At 46.3% G+C, this 16,536-nt stretch overlaps 1 protein-coding gene across 1 annotated transcript in view; it reads right to left on the reverse strand.

Moving 5' to 3' along the window:
- Positions 1-326: 326 nt before the first annotated feature.
- The window catches only part of ANKRD13A (ankyrin repeat domain 13A), a 482,945-nt gene continuing 466,735 nt past the window's right edge, over positions 327-16,536 (reverse strand). The window contains exon 15 of the mRNA XM_078667340.1: positions 327-2,218. Within this exon, the coding sequence (XP_078523466.1) occupies positions 2,032-2,218 (187 nt within the window). The 3' untranslated portion in view covers positions 327-2,031. The remainder of the gene's footprint in view (positions 2,219-16,536) is intronic.

The raw sequence follows: 16,536 nt of genomic DNA on the forward strand, positions 1-16,536 counted from the left end.
CATGTTTTGTGGTACAACCTCTCCTTACAAGAGCCATGCAGTTAAAGTGGCATAAGTTTCACCGTGAATAAATTAACTGAGGGAGGATATTAAAGTCTTTGTGTAACAAAGTATAGTAAACTCCTACAAGCAATAAATTATATTGGGGGGAAGGGCTCAACCTTACCAAAGAAGACTCTTTTTTCAGGGTGTTAAACTAAACACGGACTGGCTTTTAGACTACATGGAAATTGATCAAAATAATCTACTAAATTCACCCTTACGGAGCTAAAACAATCTTCGACTATTACTTCATATTTTCATTGATTATTCTAGGCAAAGGAAAATGATTTTCAGTGGTTTTATTAACATTTCAGGAACAAATTGAAAAATGTGTTTTGCTAAACATTTATCAGAAGATAATGCCAGCCATGACAACCCTATAATACCACATTTGAGAAGTGGCCAAGACAATAAAATTGAAGAATTAACCCAAATATTCTATATAATTTTTCAAAAGTTAAATTGTTCCTATCTAAGAATATAGTCTCACATACCAAAACGATTGTATTCTTTTCTGGAACATTTAATAATGGGTGCTAACATCTTATAATGGCAGTTTCTTCGGAAAAGTAACGGCCCTTCCTATATATCAATAAATAAATACATGGAAAGAGACACACAATTTTTTCAGACCAAGCAACCTCTCAGATACCACTCCTCACATCCAATCGCACACAAAGCAAACTTCCAGATGATGCTTACAAGTTTCAGGGAGAAGCAGGTAGCTTAATTTACATTCAGTAACATTCTAAAACCAAAATAAAAAATAACTATTTCTATCTTCTAATGTTAAGCTGCTACTAACAAAACAGAGATTCTGCCCAACATTGTGTCGCAATATACCATGCACATTAGTTTTTGAAGAAAATATATTTTTTTTAAACTGCTTCACTGGCATTGTCAACAAAAGGCATTTTCAGAAAAAGAACCCGCAACATTTAGCGGAAAAACATATAACAAATATTGGTATTCTCATGAAACCAGTCTGCGTTGTGCAACCTAACTGATAGCATCTTCACATACTATAAAGTATGTCAGCACTTAAGCAAAAGAAAACATTAAGAATATGGCTCATAGATTTAAAACAAATACAAAATAACAATGTGCCTTTTAATGGTCAATTTCTAACACCCAAGTTCTAAATGTGGCAAGTTCTTTTAGGGAGTAACCCACGTCAACCATGCTGAGTGTATGGATCCTAGAGCAATCAACTACCAAAAGGGGGCAAGAACGGAGACCCTGTGATTTATCTAAGTGTCACGCCACTGTATTGGTTTTATCGTTTTGATTTCTGGATAACAAATTGGCATTTAAGTATACCTGTACGTTGTGCATGGGCATGGCACAGGAAGCTCGTGGTAAACGTTTGGCAGTACTTCTTGTTTGTTCATTTTAACCTGAGTTGTGTTTCACAATGAATAGTCATTACAAATATTCTAATATTCTAGTAAGTCGTACATGGGCATTTCTCTGGAAGGTAATGGTGCACATTTTGGCAATATTCTTTAATTGTGCATTTAACCTGAGGTTGTTTTCTGACTCACGCGTAGTCAGCGTTATTGGTGGTGGGGTCTAGGTGTATTCGTTGTTGGTTTATAACTAAGCAATTGTTCTCCACATATTCTTTTCACACAGCAGGGCCCTCGCTAACAATGGTTTGAACCTTCAAATTATCAGCAACTTAAAAACAGAACAAATTACTTGGGTATCGTAGATAAGGAAGTGTCCATTCAAGAAAACACCAGTTGGAAGTTATTAAAAAAATCCTGTTAAAAAAATAAACATCTAAACATATTACAGTGTCTTTGGTTGATAATCCAAGTCCTCAGAACGAAATTCCCTGAGGATCATGTACTGTAAGAAAAAATTGCTGGTTTTCAGGGAGGGCCCAACCTATAGTAGGTGAAATGTAAGACCTTTCAGTGGAATAACAGTTTATACATTCTCTGCAGTGTACACGTAGGAGAATTTTCACCCCGCGTCTTGCCTCTATTTCTCTTCTAGAGAAAGTTTTAAAATCAGTTCAAGCTCAGCCTCTTCCCTTCGCCGTTGAGACTCTTTTTCCTGCTGCTCTTTCACAGAAAGCTCCATGGCAAATTGTAACTCCGGATCGAAGCAATTATGGCTGGTGGGCTGTAGACCCCGCGAGTTGGCTAATAAACTCTCCTGTAGCGCCCTGGACAATCAAAGCAAAATGGGCTCATGTTAGATGCATTTAAAATAACTGTAATTAGTTGTTACTCAAAAGAGACATTGTTTATGGGATCATAACTCTAGTACTTACCACAGGCCACCACAACAAATAACAGCAAAATATAAAATACGAAACAAACATCAGCAAACAGCAAATGTGACAATATGTGATTCTTTCCTTCAGGGTACAATTACTCTCCTAAAAAAGGATTTTCATCTTTTGAACCAAGGTGCAAAGAGAGCCTGTTTTTTGAAGTTGCAGACAACAATTCACTACTGATTTCAGCTCCTACCTATTTGTCTAGTCAACTGTACTCTAAAATACACCTGCCTTCCATATTTTGATGTTGCTAAAAAACCATTTAAAGAGAGAACCTTTCAAGCGAAAAGGAAAACAGATACAATGGAAATCTAAACAGGATGATGTTGAGGATTTAACCTCCCTTTCAGACCATATTTTGGACTGTTCCAGGTCCTTGAATCTACTTCCCAAACATCCTAAAAGTTACAAGGGACTTAATGAAACATAGATGAAGCTGGGGAAAAATAATGATCCACAGAGCAAAAGTGTGCTGTATGCGGAAGCGGCCATAGCCAGCTATGCACGACCCCTACATTTATTCGAGCTCTCACCACATTACCTATACAAAATGTACTCAACCATATTAGAATATAAGATCCAGAACATTACCATTACTCCAAAAATGCAGACCCAATCGATGGTATTGGATATCTTTTTAATATCAAAGCACAAAACAAGAAAATCACATGAGTCCTTCTTGACCGTATTCAACACAAAGAACAAACTACACAGGTTGAGTAAAATGCCCCGTCTTGGTATAAAAAGCTGCTTGGTTCTTCAACACTACCTTGCAGCAAATCTTCGTGATAACTCCAATCATGCACAACGGAAATAACACACCATATTCCAAAGGATCTCTTTCATAACCCTTGCCCTCCCCACTCACCCCCATCAACCGATGCAGCTCTCTCACAGCAAACGTTTCATTAAATTTGTCCATGAATTGGGGTATTCAGTGACCCACTAAATACTATAAATAATTTCAGTGGAAACTAACTACCCTTTTCTAGTAGCTTGCCACTCCCCAAGTTTCCAGTAAACCATTTAATATCCTGTTCCAAAATGTATTTATTTATGTAGCACAAACCTACCAACCAAAGTCATCATGGCATTAGGATAGGAAACATAACAGAGGAAAACTCAGGAAAGGACTAACAGGAGAAGGAAAACAAGTTCAACTGAAAAACCATCAGTGAGATATCTGCTGTAGTCCTGGTGAAGGCCATCCCAAGTTCTTCGTCTAGGACCCAAAAGTATCGGTCTCTACTACTTTTCTTCCTACAGCACTGGTTAGTTGAGCGAAAGAGAGCTAGGTCTGAGGGGTCTAGAAGAAGCATGCACGGTCAGTACTTGGGACACATTTTTAGTTCCTTCTACTGGTAGGCACAAATAATTAAACATAGTGCCCCATATAAGTGTGAGACGACATATTTTTTCATGTAAGGCAAGTAGTATATTTCCTTGACATTGCCCTAATGAACAAGTTACTTGCCTTTGGCAATGCTCTTACTGGTAGATTCTCCAACTAACCACAGATTTCTTGTCTTCGGAATGCCCCCCGATGCCAAACTGCATCCGCAGAATTCTTCCAGCAATGCTCCTCGCAGATGGGGAGCGCCATATGGCTCTAAGGTGGCGCCTTGGAAGTGATGAAGAAGAGCCAAAAAGTGGCACCCCTGTGCACTGATGCCAGTTTCTTGTCTCTTTCTCCTTGTATGCCCTTAGACATGGAGTGTAGAACAAACTTTCTAAGATAGTGCGCACATTCCTAACTTGGGATCTTTTTAGAAGGTAAAAAGAGAAAGGTGAAGTGCAGTGAGGTGAGGAATTTGCAGGTTGATAGCGTATTCACCAGAAAGTGCAGTACTGAAAGTAAATAATTTTCTCTGCTGATTGGATACTTCTAACCACAGATTCCTCACCTTTAAAACTCATATCATAGCAAAGGTGGAAAACATTTTGCAGAAGCGACAGGTTAAGTGATCTTCCCGCCAGACCAGGCTCTCAAGGCAGCAGTGCTTTGTGGCCGTGTTCAGCATCGCAGCCTGGCAGACATATGGAACAGATACCCCCCGTACACCAAAGCTGTGATAGCAGTGTTAGCCCTGCTGCAGTGGGCTCAGACGCCTTCAGGAGTTTGCTTCTTGGGTAGTGCAAAGCAGAGGACTATCCACCTTGATAGAGTCCTATTTCACACCGACTTGAATTTCTTTACACCACAAATTCCAGCAGATAACTGATCATTCATACCAGGACCCTATGTACGGTCGATCAAAAACAGATGTCTACAGCCAGTTGCTCACAAACTAACTGTAGCTTGCAGACTCCTTCAGAGTAACTCATGACCTTGAGTTCATTTTTAATTAAGCACGACAATAAATATTCTTGCATTTTCCTTTTACAGTTAAGGAAAGGCTGTGCATATTTTATTATTAAGCTGCAGATAGCACAACCTGATAATTGGCAGTGCTCAACTCAGATTTATGACCCATAGGGCACAGAGGGGAATACCTGATGCACTGAGGTATTTCATAAGCCCTTGTCAACTGAATATAGGAGCAGGATGTTTCTAAATGATTTTAAATTGAAGAAAATTAAAATGTAGGGTTAAATTAGTGATTAAGTTAACTCTTCATTTTAATTTTCACCCATTTCAAAGTACCACATTTACAAATAGCAGGCATCTTGCTCCCCAAGGCCAATAGACACACTGTCATAATTCTAACTGAAAAATTGTCTTTATTTTTTTAAATGGGAGCAATATGAAGTGAAGAAAAAAGGTTTCTATGAATCATAAAGTCTTGATGTTTTTCTCTACTTTCACCTACGCCAATTTCGCATTAAAGTGTTATGAAACATGTATCTTCACTTTAACTACCTCTCATTTAACCCGTTCCGTGCTCATGACGAGCTCAGCTCGTCATGAGGCACGGTCCCGCTGTGCTCATGACGAGCTGAGCTCGTCATGACCGTTGCGCCGCGCCCACGCGGGGATAATTCCCCTGCTGTGCTGGGCGTTCCATTGGAACGGGCGTGGTCATGACGAGCTCAGCTCGTCATGAGCACAGCGCCACCGTGCTTAATGACGAGCCGAGCTCGTCATGAGCATCGCGGCGCTGCGCGTGCCCCTCCTCCCCCAGCACGGCAGGGGAATGAGCCCCACAGGGAAGGGGTTAAACAAATGGCTGTATTTTTCTGTTATAAATATGGCACCGTGCCTAAAGGCCACTGGGAGCAAACTGCCGTCTGTTTGTAAATGTGCCCTATGAAATGGGAGAAAATTAAAATGCAATGCAAATTAAAGTGAACTGTTCAATTTCATTTTCTCCCATTTCAAAAAGTCACATTTACTCAAAGTAGAAGTCTTGCTCTCAGGGGCTGAGAACACAATTATAAGTGAGAAATAGAGCAATTTTTTTTAAATAAAAGAAATTTAAAGTACAGATTTTTTTCATATTATGAACATTTTTGCAGAACATTAGCTTCACTTTAAATGTCTCCAATTTAAAAAAAATAGTTGAATGTTTGTGTTATATGTGTAATGGTGTCACATATGGCAAGTGTACGCCCTGTGCCACAGGTACATCTAACACAAGCTCTGAGTCCCCCGTATACGTATATCCCATTAATTTACACACGTCCATGCATCCCTACGGACCACACTCTCACTGACTCACATGGCAGCCCTGTCACAGTGCTCTGTGTCAAAGTATTTTGTTCAAGCTATAGTCTCTGGCTCTAGGACATTGAGTTTAAAGTCAATGAAGCTGGGCATGGGGGTGTCTGATAACAATGCACACATTGTTTGGCATTCAGTAACTCACAATGATTTTCACTGATCAGAAGTAATTCTTTCTTTTTCCGAGGAGTGAGGCATGGAATAAGATGCTGGCAACGTGATAGAGATTTACAACATTTGGTAAGAAGACCACCCAGGTGCAAAGTATCATTCTGTCTAGAACGAAGGTGGTGTAGGTCAGCTGTACTGAAAGCACATGCAATTCACTTGCAGCATTCTGACCTAACTGCAATGAGGCAGACAGTTTTTAGAGCCAAGAGGCTTAGGAAACAACTGTGCATGCATAGGCTCGAGGACAAGCACAGGAGAAATGTCATGACCAAATTCAGGTCCCAACAAGGTATAACAAATGGTTTGGTGTGTTTGGGGGTAGTGGGACGGGGGTGGGCGGGGCCGGAGGGGGGCCGACATGGGAGTACAATAATTTATGAAACGCATCATAACGGATAATTTAAACAATGACGGTTAGCCAGGTAAACAGAGAAAGGCCAAAAGGGCTCACAAATAACCTTTCACTGCCCCCACGACAAGGCATTGATGGGCTAACAAAAGAAAAAACAAAAGAACATGAGACACTTTGGTTTATAAGAGGTCATGCTTTGAGCAAAACCATTGAGCTGCAAATTTTCCAAGCAAAACTGGCCACAAGGATAACATCAATGACCTTATTCAGCAAGTTAAACACATTCAGTTGCTGCTGCTAAATTTCCATGTATGGAGTTGTAGGTTGTGAGGGTTGTAGATGTAGGATACTGTGCAGCTACAGAGACAGGAGGTCCTCCCGAAGTGGAAGCCTGATCAGACGACAAATACCCCGGTTTAGAAGTACGAGTTACTTACCTTCGGTAACGATGTATCTGGTAGAGACAATTCTAGCTGCAGATTCCTTCACGTAGAATTATCCCCAGGCGTGAGACTGGATCCGGAAAGTTTTTTGCCCAGCATCCCTGCGTGCCGGGGGACAGCATCACGCAACTCCGCCCAGGAGTTGTCCGCTTATGTGATATCAGCGAGGTCACATAAGTCCCACCCCGGCGCACCTACGTCAGTTTTCTTCGGAGAACAAAACTGTGAGAGTATAGGAACAGTGTGCGAAAGAACAGAAAAAGGAATGGTGAGGAACAACACCATAAAGAGCAGTGCCAAGCACCGCAGTACCCAAAGGCAGGGAAAGAATGAAGACCAGAGCCCAGCCCTGAGCAGCAACCCTGCCAGTACGGAGATAGCCCCCCCTGGAGACAAAGGACATATGTAAAAATGTCGTGATAACACATTGCAGGACTACAACCCCAACCAAAAACAATGAAGGGAAACCAGTCCGGGACACACAAGGAACGACAAAACTCCAAGACAGCCCCATCACATAGTGTGACAACCCCCATATGGAACAAAGGGACGAGGCACAGCCACCTAGAGGATAGCAGAGGGCCCAGAGCCCTAGTAATAAAGGGGGGATGGAGGGGGGCGGAAGGTAGGCCCTAACCTGGAGCAAACAGGGCATAAGGGCACAGAAGTAGCTATAAAACTATCCTCCAATACGCCAAAAGGAGAGGAAAAGGAACAATCAAACAGGACGATCATCCTGTCAGAAAGAGGGAAAGAATGTACTCATAGAAGACACAGCCACCCACAGGGAGGCAAGTGCAAAAGACCAAGCAAAAACTCCTCGCAGAACGGGGAGGAAGGACGGGCCGTGAAGGAATCTGCGGCTAGAATCGTCTCTACAAGATATATCACTACCGAAGGTAAGTAACTCTTACATCTGGCAGAGACTACTAGCCGCAGATTCCTTCACGTAGACTAGATACCCTAGCCATACCCAAGGGCAAGGAGGGTCTGTGAGAGGACTTCACATGCCTGGTCATAACCGAGGGTCCCACAGGGGCCAAGTCCCAAGACAGGACGAGCAGCCCCGTCCCCTCAGGCAAAAGGAGAACCCCCGCCAGCAGAAGACCACCAACCCGAAAGGGGATGCGGGAAAAAGAAGAGAAGAGGCAGCTTGTCTTCACTCCGCAGAGGAAAGAAGGCAAGGCGAAAGGAAGCCAAACACCCCACGTCCACACGAGGCAACAAAACCTCCGCCCAAGGCCAAGGCAAGGAAGAGGAGCACCGAAGGAGAAGAGCAACCTACAGACCCCAAGGAGAAGAGGCAGAGCCAAGGCAAGACAGGATGGCGCTGCCAGCAATAAGCAGGCGCAAGCCGAAAAGGGTAACTCAAGGTCACCTAGGAAGAACTGTCCAACGCCCAGCATGGACGGACTGCACCCACAAGAGGGACAAGAAGTCAGGGACCAACTCCTCCCACAGGGAGAAGAGGCCGAATCGGGTGCAAGGTCCACTGGAAGAAGCGGATAAGGCAGGATGACAGTCCCACTAAAGCCCCAAGAAGGCACAACAGTACAGAGAAAACAATAGGTCGGCACCGGCAAGCTCCGCCAAACGCCGAGGGCACCACAGAACGAATCACCCAGGGCAGCCAGATGCCAGCCGAAGACAGAGAGCAGGAAGGTGAAGAAGAGTCCGGACACGCCCTAGGGAGGAGGAGAGGAGACCGCACACACGGCCCAAAAAGAAGTTGGACCGGACAGGACCATGACGCCAGGCCACGGACAGCAGGCCAGACAAGGCAAACAGCGCAGCGACCCCAGAGAAGAACACTCTGGGGCGTAACTCAAGCTAGTCCAAGCCATCAGCAAGAAGTTTGCATTTGCAACATACCATAACGTCACGGAGAGCAGAAGCCCGCAGGCAACCACAGCTCCCCAGCATATAACAGGGCTATATAACAGCAACCTGCACCCCACATAGGGCAGGTCACGTCCCAAAATATGGGAACCTCTTAGGGAAAAACGGCAGCAACAGAGGACAACAGAAAAGACCTGCGGCAAAAACCCTGCACAAGGCTTATCAAGCAGCCAGAGAGGAAAACACAGAAGGCCCAATCTCAGGGCCAGCATGGTGTAGAAAACCCAAAGCAAAAATACACAATCAAGAAGGGCTGGCCAGCAGCCAACAGAGTCACAGTTCCAACAGGGAAGACTCGAATGGCCATGAAGCACACAGAACAGACAACCGGGGCGACCCTCCCCGACGGAAGAACACCTCCAAGAACCAGATCAACTTGCAGCTCACTGAAGGGGAGGAGGAGGAGGACAAAGCCTCGCCAAGAACCTCTGGATGGCCGAGTTCGCAGGGGCATGGAACAAAAGAGCACCATCGAAGGAAAGGGCCACCAACCGTTCTCGAACGTTCTCCGGGCACACACTGTCCCGAAGCCAGGCATGGCGACGAAGGGCAACCGAAGAAGCCATGGCACGACCCAGCACCTCCGAGATGTCCATAGCGGAGTGAAGAATAAACGCCGCCAACTCCCGGCCATCCAACACGTGGTGTCTCAAATCAACACAGACACCCTCCTGTGAAGCAGTAGACATAAGGGACTCCGCCGAGTCCCACAAACAAGAAGTGGCCCTGGCCAAAACACGCAGCGTGTTAAAGGCCCGCATAGCTGCACTGGTTGAGGCGAACATATTGTGTGCCCCCAGGAGTCCAGCCAGCGGGCCTCCCGTGACGGGGGAGACAACAGCGGCGGCAGAGTATGAAAGGCAGTCTGCAAAAGGGGGCCTACGGTAGAAGGGTGGAGGGAAAGACACACCGTATCACACGGCGCGGGATGATGGCGGTGCAGAAGGTGTTGGGAAACCGGGTCCCCCGTGGCGGGACGGCTCCAAGTCCCCAAGAGAGAAGAATGGAGTGAACCCTCGAAGGGAAGCAACAGCTCCCTGCCACCAGAGCCCTGATGGAGAACCTCGAGAAGATGATGCGCGGGAAAATAGGTAGCTGGGTCACCCATGCGCAAAATTCCCACAGCCGTGGAAACAGCGTGAGCGAAAGCCGCGCCCGCCTCCGTAGGGCACCGCGGAGGGGAAAGCAGCTCCTCGTTAGGTGACGGTTGCAAGCTAAGGCGGCTATCCCCTAAGCCAACCGGAGGAGGGAAGGGCCAGGTCGGGATAGAAGGAAGAGGTACCGAGGAGTGGGGAACCTGCGGCTCAGCCGCCCTTAGATGACGTTGGTGAAAAAGCCACAACGCGGCGGCCCGTCTCTGGCGAAGATGACACCAGCAAATGCCGAACCTCTGGAGAAGAGGAGGCGTCCGAAGACAAGTCAACGACCAGACGCCGAACTGGCGCCATAGAGTCCGCAATCTGAGGCAGGACATCGTCGTCGTCCGGCGCCGGGGAAGACGCCGGGGCGGCCTCCGAGGCAGCGCACGGTGCAGGAGACCGGAGCTGGGACGGCAAAGGAGCGGCGCCGGAAAGGCTCTGACCTGACCTCCGACGAGGCAGCCGCCTGCGTAGAGGGACGGAGGGACCTGGGGAGGGACGAGGAGTCCCACGCCAGCCTGGACTCCTGACGGGGCAAGAGCGGCCCTCCGCTGACACCTGTAGTGCCGCCAGGGCTAGCAGCCGCCGGCATCACCTCGGCCTCTGACAAGACCACCGCCTGTCCAGAGGACGGAGAGGGGCTCGGGGGTGCGTCCCGAGCCCCGGCAACCTCCCGGAACACCACAGGGACTCCCGCTGGAGTTTGTGGCAAAGCAGAGGTGCCGTGGTCCGAAGGAGGGAACCCCGAAGGGCCGCACCCCAATGGTCCACATCCTCCGAACCTGGGCAGGAGCCGCCGGCGACGCCACAGAGGGCCCCGCACACTGGAAGGGATCCGCTGACATCCCAGGAGTGGGAGAAGGCAGTGAGGCTTGCAAAGCCGCCGCATATGTCTCCATCTGGGCTCTATTTGCCCCCACAGCGGGAAACGGCGAATAAGGGGACGACACGCGGGGCTGCACCACCCGCGGAGAGCCCACGCCCGACAGGCCGGAAACTGACCCTCAGGGACAAACTCCGACACTTTACCGACAGGCTTCTGCGACCTGGGAGAAGGATGCTGTCGATGAGGGAGGAAGCGGGTTCGAGAACCCTCTGCAGGGGCTGGGCAGGATGACACCGACCTGGACATGCGAGCTGAGAGAAGTTTCATCCGGCCCTCCCGACCAGGACTTCGGCTTCATCTGCTGGCATGCCTCACAATCAGTGGAGTCTTGGTGTTCCCCCAAACACCACATGCAGATCGGGTGAGGGTTCGTCGCAGACATCATGCGTCCACAAAACGAGCACGTCTTAAAGCCCGAAGGCATTCGCACACTGTTCCCACACACACGCACTAGCGAAAGGGAAAGGCCTAAACAGGCCCAGAGCCCGATCCGGATCTGCGATGCATGCGGAAAAGGAAAAAAAGTGACATAGGCGCGCCGGGGTGGGACTTATGTGACCTCGCTGACGGCACGAACGCGGACAACGCCTGGTTGGAGTCGCGCGATGCCGCCCCCCTGGCGCGCAGGGATGCTGGGCAAAAAAAATCCTGATCCAGTCTCATGCCTGGGGATAATTCTACGTGAAGGAATCTGCGGCTAGTCGTCTATATCAGTTGCTTTGGTTACCAGATTCCCCATGCTCAGTCCGGCGGCAATAAGAACAACTTGGGCCCCGTCTGCTCTGATATTTTACTCAATCTGAGGCAAAGGAACTAGTGATGGAAGGGCATACATTTCAGCCGGAATGCATCTACTAGTGAGCACCATGGAGGAAACTCCAAGGCCGCAGAATTGACTGTGCAATCTTGACAGTACGAATAGATTTAGCCAGTGCATGCCCCATTGAAGGAAGATGCCCTACAACACAATTCAGTATGGAGATGCTACTCATAGTCCGCCAGAAAATGCATGCTCTTTTCCTTTACTCTGGCATTCTGGGACCCCACCATCAGGGAGATGTTCTGCTGGTCCAGCCACATGCCCTGTGTGTTGCTTTATGATACAGAAAAGGGGGTGGTGATGAACAGAGTGTCTGAATTAAGCAGACCACTCTTACCCAGTCCAAAGATCAGGGCTTGATCCATCACCGTTATTTATCTCACTGCCCCATCCCAGCTCAGAACCTGGCTATATGCAAATTAGTCTGTCCCTGGCCCAGTGCATCATGGGAACAGGGCAGACCAAACTACCAAGCCAATTCTTCACCAGAAAGGAGACAAGCTACCGGGGACCGGTTTCTGGCATTTCAGCCTCTTCGGCCCGGCTTGCTTGAATCCTGATGGAGCAGTGAGAAAGGGACTCATGTCTGAGTATACCCTGCCACACCTATAGTGGCCAAAAACGATACAGAAAAGGGGGTGGTGATGAACAGAGTGTCTGAATTAAGCAGACCACTCTTACCCAGTCCAAAGATCAGTGCTTGATCCATCACCGTTATTTATCTCACTGCCCCATCCCAGCTCAGAACCTGGCTATATGCAAATTAGTCTGTCCCTGGCCCAGTGCATCATTGGAAAAGGGCAGTGTTGCTTTATAACATGCAGCTAGACGATTCAATAAATGTCTCTTGCAGATCTCAACATGGATGCAATTAAATTGCCCAAAGTTAAACGCTGAAAAAAATGAGGATCTTATAAGGCAAGAATTCCCCATCGTTTGATACCACCTGGTGACCTACGGAACTTGGGCCTTTACCATCGCCAACACTGAAGGCAAAAAATCTTGGGGTCTTTTTCGATGACCAACTTAGCTTCCCTAGTCACATATACTGTATCACATCCTCTTGTTATTATCTAATTAAAAGGTTCATCCCTAGTAAGTTACAAAAAAACAGTGGTGGTAGCACTGATCCTCTCGAGGATAGATTATTGCAACGTCCTTTCTCTAGGGGATAAAAAAAGCCCTTCTTCAGAAATTGCAATCACTGCAGAATGCAGCAGCGCGGCTACTCTTGAAGCTGCCCAAATCTGCATCAGTATCAGGAAAGATGTGGGATCTTCATTGGCTGCCAGTGGTGGACACTGTGAAATTTAAAGCACTCTGCCTTGCCCATAATGCACTATATAGCTCGGGCCCCTTGTACCTGCATAATCTGTTTTCTTGGTACTCCCCGCAGAGAACCTTAAGATCTTCCACAGCCAAATTGCCCACCATTTCAAAAATAAATTAAGTCACTTGGGGTGGGAGAAGATTGTCTTTCCTAGCAGGCAAACTTTGGAATTCCCTGACCCTATCTTTAAGATCGAAATCAAGTCACCCACTCTTAAGAAAATTATTAAAGACCTGGCTTTTTAACTGTTCCTCCATCTAGTCTCCTCTGGGTAACTGTAGATGGAGAGCACCGCCAGCGCCAAGATATTTCGGTGATTGCGCTCTTTATGAATTATTTACTTACTTACATAGTGGCTGTATTATAGGTGAGGACCTGCACCCATCTCTCTCTGATGGACAGCTTTTAGACCCAGACTGTCAACCAGGACTATTTCAATGGGAATAGAAATAGAAAGATTGACACGACAATTATGCCTCAGACATGGGTCAACCACTTTTCAAATCTTTATAAAACTGGTAGTGAACTAGATCTTTCTAGCAATTTTAACTATGTAGCCTCAACCTTGGCATTTCCAACATTAGATGAAGTGAACAGGGCCTTAAGAAAGACCGTGAGGAATAAGGCCTCAGGCCCTGACTGTGTCCCCGCAGATTTGTTTTAGCAAATACTCCCCTGTGGCTCCCACTGCTTACAAACATATTAAGCTGCTACACGGTGCTAGGTCCCCCTGACTCCTGGAGAACCGTGATAATAGTCCCCATCTTTAAAAAAGGTGATAGGACGGATCCCAAATGTTATCGCCCAATATCCCTAATTGACTGTACCTGTAAAATCATGGGTAGAGTCATTCTAGAAAGGCTGGAGGACTGGGTATTGGAAACTGGAACATTTTCTGACATCCAATATGGTTTCAGAAGAGGTTTGGGCACTGTCGAACAGTGCCTCAACCTGCACCTAGTCATAGGTAAATACACCTTAGCCAAGCCTGGATCCCTTTATCTAGGGCTCATGGACCTGACGTCCGCCTTTGATTGGGTGCAGAGAGGGGGGCTCTGGGAGAAGATGTTGCAAATGGGCATTGAAGCGCCCATTGTACACTTCCTAGCAGCAATGCATCGGGATGTCACAAGGAGGGTACGCTATGGAGCAGACAGGGAACTTTCAGCCCCAATTAAGATGAACCGAGGGCTACGCCAGGGTTGCGTGCTCGATCCTTTTTTATTCTGTTTGTATATAAACGACCTAGAGAGCCATATTAAAAATGGGAACGTGGATGTCCCCCAAATAGGTGGCAGGTTGTTAACAGCGCTAATATATGCAGATGACTGTGTCTTAATGTCTAGAACGGGAGTGGGGTTGCAGAGGCTTTTAACCAGTTTTAACAATTTCATGGATGACCTTGGCCTGAAGACAAACGTAGCTAAATCCAATATCATGGTGGTGGGTAAATCCCCTGCAATGTTAAAGACATGTTTTATAAATAATGAGAAACTGCATTATGTGCCCACTTTTTCCTACCTGGGAATTCTTGCTGAATCAAATAAGACCTGGGCCCACCTATTAGAGGCTAGGATTAGGGGTTTTAATCAAAGCTTGGAGGCTATTTTCAGGTTTACAAAAAAACTAGCTCTCGACCTATTAAGGTAATGACTGAAATGTATAAAGCACGTACGTGTGCTGTCACCCTGTATGGTGCTGGAGTTTGGGGCTCTTGTAAAGTTGAACGCCTGCAGGGAGCCGAGAATAGGTTTATGAAACGATTACTGAGCGGCCCTAAATCCACCGCTGCTACCATCTGTCATAGCGAGCTCGGGGTGATTCCTCTGTCCTTTCGTATAAATTTGGCTCCTCTGTTGTTGTGGCATAACATGTGGGCAAAGGAAGCGACAGTCCTAAATCGCGCCATCAACACAGACTGCTTAAAATTGGATTGGGTGAGTAAAATCCCATGGTTATCTTATGTCAGGGCGCAACTGGAAACTCTGGGATTGTTGGATTGTTTTGCGAATCCCGGGAACATTGCCAAAATATCAAGGGCAACGTTGAAAAGGGATTTTTTAACTCATATTCTCTGAGAGAAAGACAGGAAACAACTAAGAAAAGGGTTGTAGACCACTTAATTTAAGTCTGCTCTCCAGGTATGGAGTTGTATTTATCCCTTCGCCTTAGTCACACCAAACTGTATTATCTTATCCGGTTCAGGTTTGGAATCTCCCATCTGTTGGTTTCATATCCCCGAGATGTATATTCTGATGCCGATTTGGACTTATGCCCCTGTGACTCAGAATCAGCACAGAGCACATTGCACTTTATGTTTTTTTGTAATCTGTATATTAATTAAAGATGTGTCTTTCTAAAACCACTGTTAAAATTTCTAGATATTAGAAAACGTCGGGCTGCCCTGTGTCATCTTCAGCTTTTAAATAATGAGTACACCTGTTTAAGGGTCTATAAATGTGGATCGAAAAATCTATCTGAAGGTATGAATATGAAATGAAAGTTATCAGTGATGCACATGCAAAAGCAGGTAACTGTAAAACAAGTGTTACAGTGACGATAATTTACACCCAGTAGGGGTAATAATAAACCATAATACCCTACACTCCGCAACAGACTGAGATCTCCTAGCTCTCCGAATATCGAAACAACGGGAGGAAGAAAAAAGAAAAAACTACCTCGGAGTCACCATCAATGCGTATGCGTCCATATCCAGCAAAATACGCATGCTTGAGAAAAGGAACGCTGAACAAGGAAGGGCCATCAACCTGGAAAACCAATGAGAGACAAACGCCACAGTAATAAGGAACGCCCCCAGAAGAAAGCAACACAGCGCACTGAAATGACGTCAGACGCCGAACGAGTGGAGATGGAGGAGGAAGCAACAAGCCGAGCGAAGAAACAAAAACGAACTCTCAGACGAGGGGCCGCTCCGACTTTTGAACAGGTAATGGTCATAGCGGCACAAATGTACCCAATACATAATGCGGAAGGGCTGCGGATTTTAACACATGGAAATGCGCACAGCGAGGACTATAAACAAGCTGGAGTGGGCCAGGATATTAAACGGAGCAGAGGACACGCCACGATAACAAATAGTGTAAAGCTTACGGTAGCAAAACAAAAACAAAAAAAATACACTAGGGGCACCGCACTTACGTAAAAGGCCATGCAAAAACCTAATATTGACGCTACTTGATGATGCATTATAAGTAAAGGCCTACTATCACGCGAGATATCATCGCCTTGCCAATCATTATTTTTCCACAGTTAATTCTACATAATCCTCCCCAGAAAGAGAAGAACAAATCAACCTGAAAAACACAACGGGTGAAGAAATCCAGCTAAACCTCGTATGTCCTTGACCTCAATGCTTTATAACTTAAAAAGAAAAAAATCACGTGTGAACCAAATTGAGCAAAAAGGACACAAATTTGACCTGCAGTTATTCTTTCCCCCAACAGGACAAAAATATTCTATCTCATCCAAAGAATACTCCC

This window comes from Lissotriton helveticus, chromosome 11 (genome assembly GCF_964261635.1).
Source record: "Lissotriton helveticus chromosome 11, aLisHel1.1, whole genome shotgun sequence".
In the NCBI taxonomy this organism is placed as follows: domain Eukaryota; kingdom Metazoa; phylum Chordata; class Amphibia; order Caudata; family Salamandridae; genus Lissotriton; species Lissotriton helveticus.